The sequence below is a fragment of the Phocoena phocoena genome, chromosome 4, assembly GCF_963924675.1.
Source record: "Phocoena phocoena chromosome 4, mPhoPho1.1, whole genome shotgun sequence".
Lineage (NCBI taxonomy): Eukaryota > Metazoa > Chordata > Mammalia > Artiodactyla > Phocoenidae > Phocoena > Phocoena phocoena.
In genome coordinates, this window is record NC_089222.1 from 17970983 (window position 1) to 17991239 (window position 20257).

At 47.5% G+C, this 20257-nt stretch overlaps 1 protein-coding gene across 1 annotated transcript in view; it reads left to right on the forward strand.

The window, feature by feature from the left end:
- EPHB1 (EPH receptor B1) overlaps nt 1-20257 on the forward strand; it is a 428446-nt gene that overhangs the window by 284084 nt on the left and 124105 nt on the right. Inside the window, exon 4 of the mRNA XM_065876076.1 lies at nt 2580-2735. Within this exon, the coding sequence (XP_065732148.1) occupies nt 2580-2735 (156 nt within the window). The remainder of the gene's footprint in view (nt 1-2579; nt 2736-20257) is intronic.

A 20257-nucleotide genomic window follows, 5' to 3' on the forward strand; every position in this document is an offset into this window, starting at 1 on the left:
AGAAATCTCAGAGGAAGACACTTTCTAAATCCCTCTGCTACTTGTGGACATCAGGATGGTTGTTTATGCTGTTAACTTATTAAATGTAAAGCAAGGAGGCTTTTAAATGCTGGAAAGAAAGTGAAAACACCTTGTGTCTCTTGGATTGATACATTAAGAAAATTACATGCGGCAGGGCTCCAGTGAATGCATGAGTCTCCACATTCCTCTCCCCCACTTTCCAGGGAAAGAGCTTCCACTGGGTTTGCACAGCACAGGCCTGGGATTTCTCTGTGTTGTCCAGCTCCAGAACTGAATGGGGTGCAGAAATGCTGGGAGATTTACAATTGAAAGGGCCAAGTGCTTCTCATGGGTGGTAAGGAAGAGGTGTGGAAAGAAGAAAGGGAGAGAGGAGGAAAGAAATAGGGGGAGAGACTTTACTGAGTGGGCTTGGAAAGATAGATCAGCAAGCCAAATTCTAGGATACTAGGTGTACGATTCAGAGTTTTCCTTTTGGTGTTTTATTTGTTAAGCCTTTCGTAGAGATTGATTTTCTTTTTCTTTCTACTAAGAAGTTTATTTGAATGTACTGAGATGGGTAGCAAGTGGCTCATTTTTACATGGGTTACAACAGAAATCCTTAAGAACCTTATTGTAGCGCCTAGACAACATTTACCCCGGTACGTTCCATGGAACTTGAATTCCAGGAGATGCTCTACAGTATAGGGCTTCTTGGTGAGAAAACACAGCATTCTGTATCCCATTTGGGGAAATTCTGAAAAATTCTGTAATAAAAGATGAGATGAACTTTTTAAACCCACAGGTTCAAAATATCTGACCACAGACCCCTTTTGTAAGTAACAGGTGTTAACAATCCTAAGGACATGGACTCCATTGAACACTCTTGGGTTATGCCATTCCAGGACATTCCATTTCAGAAATTCCCTCTCATTCAAGATGAGCTTCTGCCCCGGGGCACTTCCAGAGTGACTGAAACCCTATACCTCACGTCAAGTGAGCAAAGGAGTGAGAAAACTTACCCAGCATAGGAAACGGTTCTTCTTTCTTGTCTTGGTAGAAAAGCTGTGGATATTATTCACATAGTTTATATGTATATCATCGCTATTACTTCTCCCACTGTGTGATTCTGGGCAACTCTTTTAACCTTTCAGTGTCCCAATTTCCTTAGTAACAAAATGGAGCTAATAATAGCTACCCCATAGAGGAATGCATGTAAAGCACTTAACAAGAATGTTAACAGATGGTGGCTACTGCTCCTGTTAAAGAATACTCTGCACTTTCCAGGAGGGAACAGTATATTTGGGAAGATGAGCTTTGTATAAGTAGAAACCTTTATAATGGTACGTCTACTATGGCAACGATCACATTGTATTGCAACTGTATGACCTCATTGGATCAAGAACTCCTTGAGGGCAGGCTCTGTTCTCAAAATTCCCTGGATCAGGTTCTCAGCAGGGTCACAGTAAATGTCTGTTGAATGAATTAGTGAAGCATGTAAGAAAGCCAAATGAGTTGACCATGAAATTAGTTTTACCTGGTCTCAAAGGAGGATAAACCAGAGCAGGTTTCTTGGGGACCAGAAGAGTCAGGAGCTGAGATAGTGAGGAAGGGCCTCAGGGAAGCAGGGCAGGCAGGGGCAATTTTCTGTGGAATCAGCAAGGCAGAGACCAGATGTCTGGAGTCAAAGGTCTCTGTAGATGAGGCATGGTAAAAGCTTGAGGGGTGGCCTAGAGCCAGACATTTTGGGACATGGCTCTTCACAGGCTGACCCATGGAGCAAGGAGAATAAGTGCCTCATATCTGAGAAAAGCTCCAGTGGGCATTGGGCTATACCAGGTGTTCCCAATCTTCCCCACTGACATGTAGATGACAGATGACACCAAGTGCATGACACATTCCCTGGTGCACTGCCTACAAAGGCATCCTGCTTTGCGCCAGCCCCACAAAGCATTTCAAAATGCAATTAAGGGAGAATGATGTTGTTAAGCCAGTAGCCTTGAAATCACTTTAATTTCTTCTTAAAGAATCACTCATGAATTTCAGCCCTTTACCACCATTCATAATACGTGTTAACACAGCTCACAGTTTCCCTCATGTGTGTTGCAGCATGGGATTTAAGAACCATGGGTCCAGTTCATTGTCAACCAGGACCGCTTTCCATCCGAGGCCCAGGTGAAATTTCTTCACTGAGTGAATCAGGGTAAGACCATGACTGTTAACAGGTGGAAGAGGGAGGGAATAACCCTCCCGTTTATAGAGCACTTATGCCTCAGACACTGCGCTACACATTAATTCATTTTCTCAACTAAATCTCTTGATGCACCTGAAAGGGAAGAATCATTATTCATATTGTTCAAGTGAGAGAAGCCATTGGTACCAGGAAGGTATATTTCACTAAGGATGTTTGAAGACTTGGAAGTGTTAAGTAGGGGTTGCCTCAATCCGAAATGCTGACTTTGTGCAAGGGGGTATCTCAATGTCCTTTTTAAGGTGACAGAATGTTTCATTTCCCAGTTCCAGGGAAGGGCCTCTGACTGCCACTCTTCCATTAATTCTAAGATGGTCTCTTTGTGTTACAGCCTGCCCTGCCGGGATGTTCAAGGCCAACCAGGAAGCTGAGGGCTGCTCCCACTGTCCCTCCAACAGCAGATCCCCTTCAGAGGCATCTCCCATCTGCACCTGCCGGACTGGCTATTACCGGGCAGATTTTGACCCCCCAGAAGTGGCATGCACTAGTAAGTATCTACCAGGGGCTCTGGGGTGGGGAGTTTGGTTGTCTGATAGTGCAAGTGGTGGGCCTAGGGCAAGGAAGGCTTAAGACAGCATCCTCCGATTGCATAGTACAAAGCGGAGACGTTGGCTGTGGTGCTGAAACGGACAGCTCCTCGCTGGGCAAGCAGTGCCCTTCTTTCAGTAGTACCGGGTCAAGACTTTTTTCTTGGCCCCCTCCTCTCAGATGGGAGGGCCTTCCTCCCACCCAAAGAAGACAACTTATGCCCACCAGATGGTTAAAAAATGTCAACTGGAGAGTTCTTTGAGTGCAAAATCAAGATGTACCAGGATGTTGCAACAATTCCTAGTAACTCTTCCAGTCACCTCCTCCAAGAAGCCCCCTTGGTCTTGACAGATGAGACTATCCTCTCTTTTCACTGGCCTTCCTGTATCTCTGTGACCAGCCTCCCTCAAAACTCTCCTGATTTCATTAATTGTCCAATTAGTCTGCACTTGCCTTCTTGGTCACCCAATGAAAGTCCTTGTGTGCCAGCTCCATGTATTCATCTCCCTGTGTCCCTTCCAGTGCCTAGTGTGGTGCATCCATGCCTCTGCCAAATGACAAGACCAGAGTCCTGGCCTGTGTGCACTGAGGCAGAACTTCTAGGGGCTGGGTCCAGAGCGTGAGCTCCACCACTCTCCCACTCTCTGCTGTAGAGGGAAGGGCAGTCATCCTGCCCAAAGTGGAGGCAGCAACTCCACTCCCTGGGGAGGGATGGATGAGGGGAGAATTTCCTCACAATCTTCTCCCCTATGATCCACAATCGTGGGGAGTCAGGAAGCACTACTCTCCCTGCACAATACTTTCAAGAACTTGTTCCTCCTCTCCTAAGTGTAGCAGCCCTGAAATGGGATGCTTTTTCTTCTCAGTATTCCTGTTGCGTTCAGAAGTCAGTGCTCCAGGTTAACCTCTAATTATGCTAGAACTTTCTCCTGGGTTGGATGCTGTTGCCTGGATCCCTCTGAGCAAGGACCTTCCCTTCACCTCCTCTGACCAAACTCCTTCCGCCCACCCCCAGCATAGAAAGGCACAGACAGAGCATTTCATGCCTATTTGCAGTTTGATGAACAGAAAAGATATGACTGAGCTCCAAGTAGAATAATTTCTTAATTCTGGCCTTGCAGTTTACATAATCTTGGCTGGATAAAAAAGAAGAATGAAAGTGTCTTCTAGATCAAGGTCCTAAGGTCAATCAATGCTTATAGATTTGAACTGAGGAAAAGCGCATCCTCTTATAAACTGATTTTCCCCCAGACCTCCCTGGGTTAGTATGAACAAAAATGATTCCATTTCTGCTGACTGGAGTCCCTGTCTTTCTGTTGTGTTATCCCATCTACTGATTTCTGAGGTTCCCCTGTGTGTCTCTGTAGGTTTGAGAAGCATTGTTTAATGTACTTCTTTAGAAGCCACTTAAGGATGCTGAATCTCTGCTGCCTGGATGTCCAGACCGAGGACCAGTCCCCATGATTGCCAAAGCCCAGGTCTCACAGCTTTCCTTCTGGAAACATTCCCCTCCACTCTGCTCATGGATCCTCTCTAATTGGCCAGGCTCCTTCTGCAGATAAATTCATGCAAATAAAATTCTAGGTCCCCAGCTTCCCACCAGGGAAGTTCAGCAGACACACCCTGTAAACGCATCCAGCCCCTGGACAAGGTCACCTACAGAGAAGGTAGACCAATAAACAGAGGCAGAATACTGACGTGGAGGTCCTTGCTATACAACGCCTCTCCCATCTACCTCTCACCTGACATCTCCCATCTACCTTCTATCACCTGACTTGATGTGCTTGAACCAACAGGACTGATTCCTGGTATAAACAGGAACATCCCAGAGCCTTCACTCTGCACATTGCAGACCCTTACTCTGTGCTGCTTACCCATATTCTGAGTCCAGCTAGTTAAAATCAGACCTCCCAGGCTTTTCTCTCCTGTCCTGGTCCAGCCAACTCTGAGTTAGGGACACCTTCCCACCCACTATGTCCCACCAAAATCTCCACATCTTTCCCAGAGTGGGGGTGAATGCTGGACATGCCTGGGGGTGTCACCACATGCTGTACACAGCCCTGTGCTCTTTTCCCCCCGAAGGAGAGCTCTAGGGTCAGACCAGAAATCACCAAATCAGAGCCACACTTGCCTGTGAAGGTCAGTCCAAGAGCTGCTCGGGGACACATTGTCTGGCTCCCTGCCCTGGCCTGCAGGGGCCAGTACTGGGTGAGAGGACACAGAGGTCAGGCTGGGCAGCAGCACAATGCTAGGCAAGACAAGTGTAAATAAACCTATTACTTTATTGAGCCTCATTATATATTTGATTTATTGTGTGCCAGGGAAGTGCTGTATGAAAAAGTCAATTTGTTGGCTTTTATAATCTCATTAGGCTTTCCTCTTAAAGCATTCTATTTGGAGGTGCCATCTGTTCTCTTAAAAACGCATCACACATCACCACAGTAAATAATTTTTCAGATACAAGGAGCATATCTGGAGCTGTGGAGGTCAGGCACAGCCCTGCACCATGGCCTGGGGCCCATTTGGTTCTGCAGGTGGAGCAAGGTGGCCAGCATGGGCCCAGCCATCTGACAGAGGGTGGGAGGGGGGGCAGAAAGGGCCCAGGTGCTTGCTCACTCTGCAAGTGCATCCGTCTGTCCATCCAAGCAGGAGACGGTGATGGCCCGGTCGGGCGCTGGGAGGACCCAGGCAAAGGGGAGGTCTGTTCTAAAATGTACAGGACAGCGGGCATCTACAGTGTTCAGGTCCCATGGGTGTCAGGGAAAGGGGACACAGTGTCAGAAGCTTCCAAGATCCTAGGCCTCAGGTGTCACCTGTTGCCACCATCTTTAAATGAGGTTGTATCAAGAGTCGTTCACTGACAATATTGAAAAGGTTACAGAGAATCTTACGATTTAAAATGTACTCTTTTACAAGGCTAAAAATATCTATAGTGTGCTAAAAATGAATGTTTTTAATGAATCATGTTAATCTCATGAAATGAGCACACATATATTGTATTTTTTTATTGTGTTCAAAGTGTTAATTTATTCTAAATTAATCTAAACATTTAGAATACATGATAACTTTGGAGCCCTGTGTGGACATTTCTTCATTTTCTTTTTAATCTCCTGGGAGAGCCTGTCATCTCTTTGACCTCTGAGAGGCTCTGGCAACCCTGTGTGTCCAGCCTTGTCCTTGACAACACTCATAGATTCGGCAGGGATTTGAGCACACACCAAGCTAAGGCGTCAAAAGGGTTGGTGTGGGCTTCAAGTGAAGTGAGATGAGGGGCCTTAGGCAACTCGGAGAATGAGTCTGTGATGATGTATTTCTGCTGGTCTTGGACACCCAGCTCCCTTCTTCTTCCTTCCTCATCCTCCTTGCACCTCTGCCAGGCCTGGCATTCTGGATCTGTTGCATCAGTATCTGGCCGACTGCCTCCTGGTACAGCCATGGCCCCATGTGCTCATGTTCAGGAGGAGGCCTTGTCCCTGACAGGCTCTGGAGGGAGGGAAGGGAGTACCGGGAGGCTGATATCAGGGTCTAGGGTGCACGCTGCATCATGTCAGGGCTTCCCTCAGAGACAGAGGGACAACCTGAGCCATGGATGGGATGAGGTGGGAGCTTGGGGGATGGCTAGAGGCAGGTCACAGGTGACCTCACCCCTCCCCGCTAGCAAAACCCTCTGAAAGAAGCCAGGCTACACAGAGTGGACAGTGGGGACCAGCTTTAATGAGGAGTTACCAAAGGGCCACTTACAGCAGGGGGCAGGGGGAGACGTCAAGGGGAAGGTGCAGCCCCACCCGCCAGAGGGGTTGCAGTGGTTGTAGGCTGGGGAGCTGAGACCCTGAAGGTTTTCTGAGCTTCAGCTGAGGAAGTTGCAGCTTTCCTCCTCCTGCTGTCTCCCTGGGTCACTGTGCAAGAGGCCCTGAGGCCCCCTGGGGAGTCCTGGCACCCCAAACAGCCCCAACTTTGAGTGGGTCCTAGGAAAGCGTATTGAATCATCGATTTGCACGTAGCACTGGGAAGGTAGGCTTGGCACTTCACAGACAGAAGTTTGAATCCTGACTCTGTCTCTTACCATCTCTGTGACTTTGAGCTAATGTCTTAACTTTTTCACATTCTGTCATTTTCTTCTCATGACCTCATAATAATGTATGCCTTTCTGGTTGTTATGAGGATTAAGCAAAATCATATTATGGAGTCTTTGGCGCAGTGCCTGGTGCATAGTAAACTCTCAGTCAGTGGTAGAACTTGCTTTGGTTATATCCCTGGAAAGTGTGAAGATTGCAGCAGATATGGAAGCTTCCAGCATGATAGGGGATCTAAAAATAAAAGTGACGTCCTTCGGGAGAGTACAGGTTTGACGCCAGCCCCACGTGTCACAGCAGAATCCATCGTGTGGCTCAGATCACAGTCACTATTCACCTTAGCCTGGAGATCCCGATGAAAACCAGCCAGAAGGTGACAGCCACTGGGAGCTGACGGGCTGTAGGAGGGGGGGAGGCGCAGATAGAGCATCAGAGAACTGCAGACACTGCTGAGCCCTCTCCTCCACGACTGAGATGTGCTGAGAAGCTAGGCAGGAGTGGCCACTGAGGAGATGGGCTCTCAGTTCTCAGGGAGCAGGGGCTCAGTGACTCCTCAGGCTTTGACCCGCTTCTTTCACAGGAGGGTCTGATGGCCCTGGAAGCGTGACCGGAGGGACATCAGGAGAGAGGTGGCAGCCAGGAACATATGAGGAAGTGCATGACAATGTAAAACCAAGCACTGAAATGCATGTCTTCAGTTTTACGTAATTTCTATTTACGGGGGGAAGAAATGGAAAGGAGGAATTTATGAAGCAGGTGAAAATAGATAATTATGCCTTATAAAATTGCTGTCTGTGAAAAACTATGCAAAAGGACTGGTGTAAAAATAATTACCTTGTTATGTTTCCGACCACAGAAACCCTTTTTTCTGCATCCACATGGGAGAAACTTTGACAGATCACAGAGACAAGCTAGTGCTGTCTTGTTTCTTTATTTCTTCTCCAAATACAGTGGGTTTCCCTCTGCAGTTTTGATTATAGAGGTGGAGTGAAAAGGGGCTCCAGAGATCATTGTCTTGTGCCCTGGCCCCGTCTGCCATCCCCTCCCATGGGGGGCACATTGGTGGCCAGCCCTCCAGGGTCCCCCAAAGACCACCCCTGACCTCCCTGCTGACTCAGAGAGGTGGCTGGGAAGCTAAGCAGCAAGGCAGGCACTTTGGGTGTGGATCCCGAAGGTGTGTGACCTGGGGCATGGGACGGCCTCTGTGAGCAGGGGCTTCTCATCGGCAGAATTGGGTATGATGGAACTCAAATTAGGAGGTCGTGGGAATTAAATGACAGGATGTCAGGCAAGCCCCAGGATGCAAACTCAGGTCTGTCTGCTTCCAATGCCACGACCTCATACACAGAGCTACAGTTTGGTAGCTCTTAGGAGCATGTTGTAGATGGTCATGGCAGGGATAGGGATTTGCTGTTACTCTCACTCTTGAGTCTGTACCTCCCACAGAGAAGGATAAGAATCCAAGCTTCCCTTCCCCATCTCTGCCTACTCCCGTTTCTCTCTTTTAAGCTCATGTTTCATCCTTTATGGGGCTGGCAGCTGTTTCCCTCTTTCATCCCAACTGCCCCAGGGCAGCAGGGTGGTCCCTATGATGCAGGGAACATACTCCTTGGATGGACTGCCCAGGAGTGTGGCACTGCCCAGACCCTGGTCTTTGCAGGCAGGGTGGGTGGGATGGAGAAGAGGGTACCAGGGCCCAGAAGATGGAAATAAACTTGGGATGACAGAGAAAGAAGGAAGTCCTCTGCAGCCAGGTCTCATGGCCTTTGTGGTGTTGTGAAAAGTCTGTAAGGACATCAGATCATAACCTCCTCCTGCCAGTCCTGGGTCCTGATGGCTTATGCTTGACAAGTTGGCCAGTGATGGTTTCCTTTGCAGCAGTGGTTTTTAGATGCAGTGCTTGGACGAACAGCCTCAGTGTCACCAGGGAACTTGTTAGGAATACAAATTCTCAGCCCCTCCCTAGACCTCCTGGATGACGTACTCTGGGGATGGGGAGTGGGGAGGGGAGGGGGCAGAGATCTGAGTTTTAACAAGACTTCCAGATGATTCTGAAGCTCGTTAAAGTTTGAGAACGTTGCTTTAGAATTAGGTCATATTTCTCTGTCCTTTGCCTTATGACTCCTGGGGAGAAAGGCCATTGAGTGAATTCCTGCAGACTGGGACCACAGGCCGGCCCCTCCCCGTCAATGTCTTGTGTAGCAGGCTGGAGAGACAGAGAGAGAGAGACAGAGAGAGAGAGAGAGAGAGAGAGAGAGAGAGGCTACGAATACATGCCTGAGGACGAAGAGAAGAGGGGTATGTTGTGATGTGAGTGTGTGTCTGTGTTTGAGTGTTTCAGGGAGGCTCTCACTAGTTCTCAGAACCACCCATCTGCTCTGGCCCAGTTTCCATTTCATTCTCAGTCTTGGGTGGTAGGAGCAGTGGTGGGAGAGAGAGTGGAGACCATAGAGCACGACCTGGCTGGAGTGGGCTCAGGGAGAGCTGAGGGGGAAACTAAAGCAGAAGCAAAGTGACTGGTGGGGACCGTTCCCCTGAGCTCAGATGGAGGATTAGGTGGGCAGGGTGATGGGTGATGGGCCTCACCCCTCAGGTGACCTCTGGGGGCCACTGCTTCAGGGAGGGGCCCTTCAGTCCAGTAGGGCAGGAAGGTCCCCCAAGGCGACAAACACTCCACAGGACACAGGAATCCAGTGTTATAAATTGAGGACTGTTTGCTCGTTAGTCTACATGCCTTCACATTAGGGATGATTTTAAATACTTTTCAAAACCCAGCCTTTTCAAAAGCACTTACCTCTTCATCTAGGAGTTGCAACCTATTAAAAGAGGGCTGCTTTAGTCAAGGTTAGTTTCACCCATTCATTGCTGATCAGGGTTTTAGTAAAATATCAGCCATATGCCCCTTTCTATAGGCAAAGGTGCTGCTTGATTTTACCCTGGTTTGTGATCCACACTGCATATAACAATACATCATTTGTGTTTTTGAGGGGGAGGTAATCTGTGTGTTCCTTGAGATGAAATTCCAACAGGGGTCACAGATAAACAAGAGTCATAGGGTAAGCTGCTTCTCGGGGTGCCTGGATTTGGGTAGTGTATACATGTAGATGCAGAATTGAGGGAGTGTGACAGCAATCTGAAAGCTATTTATAACTGTCAGTGCTGTTTCAAGAAGGGTCAGCATTACCTGTGTACATGGACTTTCACACTTCTATCATCTACAATTTCTTTTCACAGTTGTTGGACCCAAGTGGGTATAACTCTTAGGAGGCATCATATAGCTCTAAATTTTAAGCTAATAGCCGGGCACAGGCTCCGCTGTTTCTGCTTCAGCTTTTCCTCTTAAGAGCATTTCATCTCATGGGCATTTGGAGTCACAGATTATTAACACTCTGAGCAGCCTTCTAGGCCCTGCCACCCAAACTCCTCCCGAGTGCCAGCCTTGTCTCTCCAACAACCCTGAGAGGTAGTCATTCCATTTTTAGTTTTCTGAATATTTGTGATGACGGACAGCTGATATATTTTGCAGGGCAGCTCCACTCCACTGTTAGGCAGCCATCACCCATCACTGTAAGAGAGATTTTCTGGACCTTGGATCAGGCACTGCCTTCCTCCCAACCTCACCACTGGTCCACCACTGAGGACCAAAGTCCTGCAGGTGGAGCCAGTGGTTCCAGTGCTTACGAAGAATTTCCTTATCCTTCCTTAATCACCTACTGTAGGCAAAGCATTGGTTAAGTTATCTACTCCCCAACACGTATGATCTCCTGAACCCCAGTGTCCTGGCAGCCTTTTCTGAATCTCACATTTATCAATACAACTTTTAAAACATGGCAGCCAGATTGAAACATATGACCCTCGCTCCTGAAAATCCAGTGGAAACTTGGTGGATTTTCTCCTGTGACTGGAATACCGGTGATTGTTCACTTTGGTTGCAGCCTCTCGCATCGTGGGCTCCGACCATACTTTTTGACCACTGAACATTCAAAGTTTTTGTTTGTCCCTTTAGGAAATGCTGCCCATTTGGGTCTCCCCTTTTCTGCACTTACACATGTAACTTCAGACATTTTGCCTTGTGGATTTGGGCACCATGCTCTTTCAAGTGTAGACCATTTTGAAAACTGATTTCAATGGACAAGTATTAACATAATTGTTAGGAGTGTGTGCTCTGGTGTCTGGGTTCAAACACTGCTCTGACGTTTGCCAGCTGTGTGATGCGGGGCAAGTGACAGGGCTATGTGTCTCTACTTTCTCATTCAAAAAGTGGGTATAGTAATAGTGTCTGCCTCACTGTGTCGTCAAGGGTATAAATGGAGTAATGCTATTTAGAACAGTGTTTGGCATTGTTCAAACAGGAAGCATTCAATGAAAGTAAGATATTTTATTTTACTACTATTATTGGAGTTGCTTACCCTACTTTTGTGCTATTTTCAAGGCAGCTAAAATCCAAGCGCTGGAATTATCGTTTTGCTAACATTTCTTCCTTCAGTACGCAAGTATCTGTGTACTTTTTTCAGTTTCCATTCTTAAAACCTAGGTATACTCTTTATATTCTTTTTCTCTAAAGGCTCATACATTTTAAAAAGAAACAGTGTCATGTGGCCATATTTAGAGACCCATGCTGGTTTTTGTCATTTTTTCCTTGAGGCTCACCATGCACTGATTTAACTATAAAGTTTCAGAAGTAGGAGGGGATTGAGGTAAAGTTTATTTATTTAATCTACTTTCTTCTCTATTTTGAAAATCGGAACAAAACTGTCTACCCCATGGCTCTAGGACCCTCTGTTGTCCTGAATGTTCCTTGCTGGCCTTCAGGCAATGGCTCTGATGTCTAATTTGCAGGCTCTGATCCCAGGTGGGGCTGGTCTCGGAGGGATGCTGGAATTTGATGGCAGCTGTAGCTCAGGGTCCTTAAATCTTCTCTGCTCCAATTCTCCTCCTCAAAGGAGGAGACAGTCGGAGGCAGGTGGCTGTACAACTCTGTGTTCTGCCAGCATCTTACCTCATCCCCAGGAAAGGAGATGCACACTCTGAATATTCTATTCAGATCTATTCAGGTGTAAGGCTTTCTCTGTCCTCTGAACTGGAAGCTGTCGACATGCTGATCTGATTTTTTATCCCCTCTGTGGCCTTACATGGTAGGTGCCCAACATAGCCAGGTGGTAAGAGCCCTGCTCTTGGGATCAGGTAGACCAGACTGGACTCTTGGCTCCTTTGCCATGGTTACTTAACCTCTCTGAACCTCTGTTCTTTTCCATAAAATGAGGATACTCTTTATTATTGTGCCAAGTTGTGATGATGTATATACCTAACTCAGTGTCAGACGTATGGTAAGGGCTCAAAAATTGTCTTTGTTTTGGTCGTTATGAATAAGGTTTGAGTCATATCTGAATTGCACGGTCCAAAATAAGAACAGAAAACAAAGTGTGGGGAAAATGGGCATTTTATGGCAGTTGCTTCTGGAGAGTCATCCTAGGTTGGCGGGAATCTTACACCATCACCCCTATCTCCACCCCATCACGATGTGATCACAAATCTGTGTGTTACGTGTGCAGACCACCTTGGTCCCCAGCTCCTCATAGGTGGTCCCCAGCTGTGACTAAGGTCCTGGTTCCCCAAGTCCGCCTTCTTCCATCCATGTAACCCAGAATCAGATCCTGATCCAGTTCTGAGAGGCCAAACCCAAGTCCCACGGGGAGGGGGTCAGGTCTGGGACTCCCTCCTAGACCTCCAACCAGTTTCTTCTTTGCAATCACCTGTCAAAGTCACCACTGCCAATCAGTCCTAGAACCGATATGGACCCACTGCACCCCTCTGTTACTGATCATTGACCCTGTCCAGGGACTGAGTTCAGAACCTACCCTCAAACTACATTACACTGGGTGGAATCACTGGCTCCACCCCTGTTTTCATTCTCTGGACCTCCAGCTGCCATATTGGAAACGTGGCACTAGCCAACCCTTTCCCGGACCAGGACTGTGATCTTCTGTATGCCCCAGTTGGCTAAAACATGTGAATGCAGCAAGGCAGTTAGAGCCAGAGACCCACAGATGTCCCTGATGACTTCACTTGGGTGTGACAAAGACCAAGAGCCCCAGGTATCTTTGACTCTCATCAGAGATTTAGAAGGAAGCCACTTTCAACTTAGTCTAAGGGTAGATTCTGAACACCGTCCAAGAGAGTGAAGCCCCCTGAGTGATTAGTGATCTACTCCCAACTGGAAGTGTACAAAGAGGTACTGGTGATGCCTTCTGAATTGTGTGGGAGGCTGGGTGAAGTGGAAAGAAATGAGTCTCATAGTCAGTGTTGGGCATGTCCATGCTGTCTGAATTATGTGTGGCATCGGACCAGGACAATAACATTTTATTTTATTTTATTTTATTTTATTTATTTATTTATTTTTCCGGTACGCGGGGCTCTCGCTGCTGTGGCCTCTCCCGTTGCGGAGCACAGGCTCCAGACATGCAGGCTCAGTGGCCATGGCTCACGGGCCCAGCCGCTCCACGGCATGTGGGATCTTCCCAGACCGGGGCACGAACCCGTGTTCCCTGCATCGGCAGGTGGACTCTCAACCACTGCACCACCAGGGAAGCCCCAGGACAATAGCATTTTAGAGTAATTTATTTTGTAACTCTGTGTTGGTCTTCTGAGAAATTTTCCGCACAGTTGACTGTAAAGTGTCCAGTTGGAGCCAGACAACTGAGAACTGTTATGACAGGGGGTTGGCTGTGGGCTTAAAGTCTGGACTCCCCAATGGGTAAATGATCACGGATGACTTTGCAGAGAGAGAGCAGGCTGCAGTCTGAAGTCAACTGTGGAAGGACCAGGATTCCCTCCAGCTTGTGCCAGAGACCACCTCTGCCCCACTCAATCAAGGTGCTCTGACTCTGAAACCACATTAAGAAGGGGGGCTTGTCTCAGGGGTTGATGGGTAGAGGGCCAGAAGCCACTTGGACACAGAGGTGGCTCTGTCCTCCCTCCCCATTCTGTAGAGAGAAGGTTGGGGTAATGGTAGTCTTGGTGTGTGTCTTCCCACCCGCCTCTTGTGACTGTGGGCTTAGACTTGCCAAGAGATGCCCAAGGTGGCCTTTTGAGCAGCCCCTCTGGGGCTCATCTCACGAGCTCTGTTCATCTTGGAAATGGCAATAAAGGAAGCTCCACATTGCAGCGTGAAGTGAGGCCAGCATGACAGCTGTGCAGTGAGATGCGCCTTGGTGCAGGCTGTCTCTGTTGGTGGGTGATTGGGGGCCGGGGGGGCAGGTGGGCCATGGAAAGCCATGGTCACCACCAAGCCCTACCGGTGCTCAGTGAGCAGAGATGGAGAGCAACTCTGTTACTCCAGAGAGGGTGCTGTTTGCTGGCCAGTACAGGGGAACTTATGAGGTGAGAATTCACTCTCCCTGTGAACAAAGGGCAGGCTTTGTGCCAGTGCCTCTCAACTGTGGAAGGACAAGGGCTTCCTGGTCCTTCCAGGGCTGTAGGCAGCTCTGATGAGGTTAGCCATGCCCATACCTGTACCCCCTGCATGGGGAAGGCTGTGCACCACCACGGCCTAGGGCAGAGGCCTCTTCCGAGTGAACCCCAAGTGCTGTGTGCCTGGTGCTCCCTGACACAGGCCACAACCGACTGGAACAGGAACAGAAGCGCCTAACAGTAAGCCTAACATAATAGCTGATGCTGATTAAGCCCCTGACATGGAGTTTCTCAATTAACCTCACAGAATATAAGATAGCTACCTTTGTCATTCCTAATTTATAGATGAGAGAACTGAGGCCTGGCAGGGCTAGTACCCTAGCTCACACATTCGAGAGTGTCAGGGCCCGATTTCTGCCCAGAACTGACAGGTTCAGGGCTCCCTACCTGCAGTGCTGGACTGCATCCCTCAGGAAGGAATACGGTTGCCTCTGAGCTGGCCCGACAGCACAATAATGCTGATGTCTGCTTGAGACAGTGAAGGATTGCATTTCATTGGTCAAGATTCGTCATGTGGTCTCTGTGGAAGTGGTTGGGAAATGTGTCTTCAGTGAGACTGGGGAAGAGAGGAGAGTTGGTGTGGTGGTGGAGGGGAGATGGCTGAGGGGGGAGCAGGGGGATGGGGGGAGGGAGGGGAAGAGCAACCTCTGCTGTGTTATAGAGTTCCCCATAGGTGGGCATTTGGGCCAACACAGTGTTTTGCTAATACAAACAATACTGCCATGAAAACGCTCAGACATACCTTGGGGGCACATAAGCCTGTATTTGTGGAGGAAATTCACCTAGAAATAGAATTGCTGGGTTACTGGGCACATACACTCAGAAAGCAAATCAATACCACCAAGTGCTTCCCCAGAAGACTCGACCAAGTGACACGCCTCCCAGTGGTATACATCTTGCTTCCCCACTGGCAGGCCCAGCTGGATGTTATCAAGACTCTGGCTTGGGCTTCCCTGGTGGCGCAGTGGTTGAGAGTCCGCCTGCCAATGCAGGGGACACGGGTTCGTGCCCCGGTCCAGGAGGATCCCACATGCCGCGGAGTGGCTGGGCCCGTGAGCCGTGGTCGCTGAGCCTGCGCATCCGGAGCCTGTGCTCCACAATGGGAGAGGCCGCAACAGTGAGAGGCCCGCGTACCGCAAAAATAAAAAAAAAAAAAAAAAAAAAAAAAAAGACTCTGGCTTTTGCCAATTTGACTGACCTCCTGGTAATTTTGATGGTATTTCCCTCATTATAAATTAGTGTTTTTCATATGTTTATTGACCAATTTATTTTGTCTTCTGGGAATTGACTGTTGATAACATTTGCCCTTTTTCTATTTTTAAAAATTGATTTCTAGATGCCTATTAATTATATGTGACATCTTGCCCCCCAGCCCTGTACTTATTTTTAACTCTATTTATAAGTGTATTTGTTGGCATTATCAAGGTTTTAAATTTTTGAGCTCATACCTGGCCATCTTTCTCTTTCTGGTTTTGAGGATTTGCGTCTTGACTTTTTGCCTGGGTTTTGTATATGTCCTCCACACTCTAAGGTATAAAAACACTCTCATATTTTATTTTACATCTTTATATAGAGTTTATTTTTAGCTCCTTCCTCCATCTAAAATTTATTTTTGTGTAAGATGTGATATTGGTATTCTTATTTCTCTTATTAAAAATAACATCCCAGGGCTTCCCTGGTGGCGCAGTGGTTAAGAATCTGCCTGCCAATGCAGGGGACATGGATTTGAGCCCTGGTCTGGGAAGATTCCACATGCCATGGAGCAACTAAGCCCGTGCACCACAACTACTGAGCCTGCGCTCTAGAGCCCGTGAGCCACAACTACTGACCCCGCGTGCGTCAACTACTGAAGCCTGTGCACCTAGGGCCCATGTCCCACAACAAGAGAAGCCACCGCAATGAGAAGCCTGCACACCACAATGAAGAGTAGCCCCCACTCACCACAACTAGAGAAAGTCTGCACGCAGCAATGAAGACCCAGTGCAGCCAAAAATAAATAAATAAATTTATTAAAAAAATAACATCCTGTGAGCTGAATTGTCCAAAATGTTAGTGAGATAACTCTTTTGTTACCTACTAAGTGACTGTACAGACTTATCTTTATTCTTTCCCATTGATTGTTTAGTCTTTCCTGGCACCAGTTCTAAGCTGTTCTAAAGATAGTAGCTTTATAGTATGTTTCAATAACTGGTAAACCAAGTCTGTACATATTATTCATTGTCAAAATATCTTCCCAGTTCTGAAACATTTTTATCTTCAAGATGAGCTTTGAAATCAGCTTGGCACAGCTCATTAATCAATCCTATTACATTGGGATTGGGATAGCATTGACTAGAGGGATTACTTTGGAGATGACTATCATCTTTATGATGTGCATCTCTTCATCCAGGAGCATGTGTTCAAGTCTTCTTTTGTGCCCTTAAGTAAAGTTTTATAGTTGTCTCCATACAAGTGTTACACAGGTCTGGTGAGATTTAATTCTACATATTTTATGGGTTTTGTGGTATTGAGAATAGGTAACTTTTTTCATTGTATTTTCAAAGAGGTTATGATTATTGTTAGCAGATGACTTCCTGGTGGTGGGAGTAGTAAGCTTCCCATCACTGGAGGAATCAAACAGAGGCTGACCAACCAGGTAGGGACTGTAGAGGGCATTCACCACCAGGGACACACTCTGACCTCCAAGGTTCCTTCCCATGCCAAGAATGAGTGTGTCTATGAAGTGTCAGAATCAGGACTTGCTTTTGATGACCAAAACCTTTCTGGGAGGTATACCTGCCTTTTTCAATTTCTCTTTTTGTTCCCTTAACCTTAAATTGTTATCTTTGGATTCTGGGCCTTTTCTGTACACCTGGAAGAAGACAGTACAAGTCTCTTTTAGAACCACATACAGTGGTGCTGGGAGACTCTTCTGTGTATTCCCAGGGAAAATTAGATGAATAATCCATGACTATGTAACCCATAGTCTCTTCCCAGCTGTTGTCTTGATGCCATTCTGTTATACAGCCTCTAAAAAAGATGGAGAATTATGACAACTAGAAAAATTCTGCCACACGGTGAGGGGCTTTTTGTCATTTGTGAAGAACTGTGGAGATGCAGGAGTCCTTTATGGATACCACACTCTCTCTGTGGATGGTGGAGAGAGGACTGCTGATCCTGCAGTAGCCTTGAGGCCTTATCCCAGCTACCACCCCTGCATGCCGTAGGGGCTTCTCCAGTCTGGCCCAGATGGTTATTTTCTTTTAAAAACTACCTTGGAAGATCCTTGCCCTTCTCTCTTTAGTACCTAGTATCTGAGAGTTCAGAGTAGGCTGTGTGCCGAGAGGAGTTCAGGGGGGTTGAGATGCTTTACCTGCAAAGCTTCCATCAAGTGTGTGACCCTCATCCTTGACAGGCCTTGGCCCAGTGACTGCCAACTGTACCTCAAGACACATAGCATCAGTTTCCTTGTTCTAGATTTCTTTCCTGATCTCAGTCTCCACACTGGCACCAGCCTGGGGGAAATTACCAAGCTCTGGGTTGAGTCAGGACATGCTAAATCAAATGAGTTGTTTGGGATGATTCAGGGTTTGAGTTTGCATCAAGTAAGAATGATATTCCAAAACAAGTTGCTCTGTGGGAGACCCTGCCCAAGAACGGTCTATCCTTCTGTTGTGCCAAAGACTGAAGTGTATCCCAAAGTCCTTTGACTTCAAGAAGAATCTGACTGGCTTATACTGTTGCAGCAAACACCTTAGAGCCTGCCTGGCAGGTTGTGACCTAGTGTATGGATCTTTCAGCAGGATGACCTATGGGGATTCTTTCTCTCAGAGACTATCTGAATCCCGCAGAGAAAGAATCCCAGTCTGGGGTGGGAGCCCTGTGTAGAAGCCTGATAGATCCCATAGAGAAGATCTGCCTGGGGCCTCAATAGCCTTAGGCAGGAAGATTTCATCAGAGGGCCTTCAGGTCAAATGTTCTGGACAGTGTCTTTTATTCACTGTACAGGTGTGCACGTGGTCACTCTTTCTCTGCTGGAAGGTGCATGGAGGGCAGGGATTCCTGGATAACTATACTGAATAGTCTTTAATGCATGTGGAGCATACTAAGATACACTATGGCTTCAACGTATATTCTGCCATTTGATTCTCCCATAAGTAGGAAGAAGGCAGGGACCCTGCATGTCCCTGCAGCATGGTGCCTGGCCTGCTCAGGGCCTGGGGATGCGTCTCCACCAGTCTTGTCAGTCAGTGGCTTGTGTGACAGCTGTGCGAGTGCCCAGCTCCCCTGCAGACTTTGAGCTCCTCAGGGTAGACGCCAGGGTATTTTTCATACCATAATCTTACATACGGGACTTAGCACACTGTAGGGTCTCAGCAACACAGATGGACTGATCAGTCAAGAATCCATGAAAGATTAGGCTCAGAGAGCATGAGTGACCGGCCTAAAGTCACAAAGCTGGCACTCAGCCCGATTGCCTTTGTGGGTCCAGTGCATCTTTCACCACTTCTGAAAGCCCTGGAGGCCACATTTCAGGGCCAGGAAGGAGGTCTTGATGGACAGGTCTTTAAGAGGACATGACCTCTAGCTTTCCTTGACTTGAAGTGTCCCCAAGGAATCTGCAGGGGGTGTCATGTCCAAGCTCCCCTCTCTCTGCCCTCACTTTGGGCCACAAATAGAAGATTCCACCTTCTATCCCTCCCTCACACAGACAGTGACGCAAGATGGCTGTCAGCCATTCCTGCTGAGATACACTGCCAATTGGGGTGCAGGGTCCTCAGCCATCCCCCAAGGGATCCTGCAGCCCTGGGGAAACCTACATGCTCAGGCTTTGGCTTAGGCCAGGTAAAGGGGCTGTCTCTTTTCCGACAAAGTGAAACTCACCCCCTTCTCTCCCAGGCAATTAGCTCCACAGAAGCAGGAGAAACAAGAATTATTTTCTACAAACATTGGTGTTTGGTGAAATGTGTAACACTGGGTTCTTTGATGCTCCTGAAATCCCTCTCAGCGGGGTCTCTCCTTGTTTTGACTAGTCATTTCTTCTTATTACTAACTGTTATGGTTAGGAGAATTGCCTGAGTACAGGACCAGTGTTTCCAAGACCCTAATGAGCCACAGACTCAGACGTGCTCAGCAAGGCCCTGGAACCACGGTTGCCCTGTTTCTATAGGGAAACTACTGAAACGGTTCAGGAACAAGAGCTTCCTGCCTCCACAAGGGACCTACCCCCTACCCCCCAGCACCTGGCTACATTTGCATCACACTTGCACCTTGCACCCTTAGGTGCCTCCACCCTAGGGGGAAGAGTTATTAAGAGTACACTTTGGAACCATTCAAGCCTGTACTCAAGTCTTGATTCCAGCATTCACCCATCACATGATTTAGGCAAGTTATTTAATGGCTCTGAGCTACAGTTTCCTTATATGTAAAATGGGGATAATAGTTCCTACACCATGGGATGTTGGGAAAATGAGATTTCATTAAGTTATGTAACAAAATGCCTATGATAGTACTTTGCATAGAGGGTTTGTTGTTAAAATGAAATTCACAATTCCATATAGAACTCCACTGAAAAGGAAACCACAGCCATCTCTCTGATCTTTTAGATGATCTTTGTAGAAATCTATTCTAGGCAAACTACCAAAATTACTCACTCACTCAGTGGCATGAAGCAAACGAGTTCCACCCAATCAAAGCCTTGTCCTCCCGACATCCATGCAGATGGCACAGGTGTCTACCCCCAGGAAGACTATGTCCCTGGGGTTCATTTTAAACTGGTTCAAAAGGTGACATAAAGTTGTCTCTGGGGACATTGAGATCCGAGGGCAGTTAGGAAAAGTAAAGCCACATGACTGCTCCAGGTTTCAATGTCCTCTCCTCCTTTCTCCAGGGGGGACAGCCTACATTTTGAGGGGAGTAACTGGCATACCTGAGCTTGCAAAGGAACAGACATGACTCA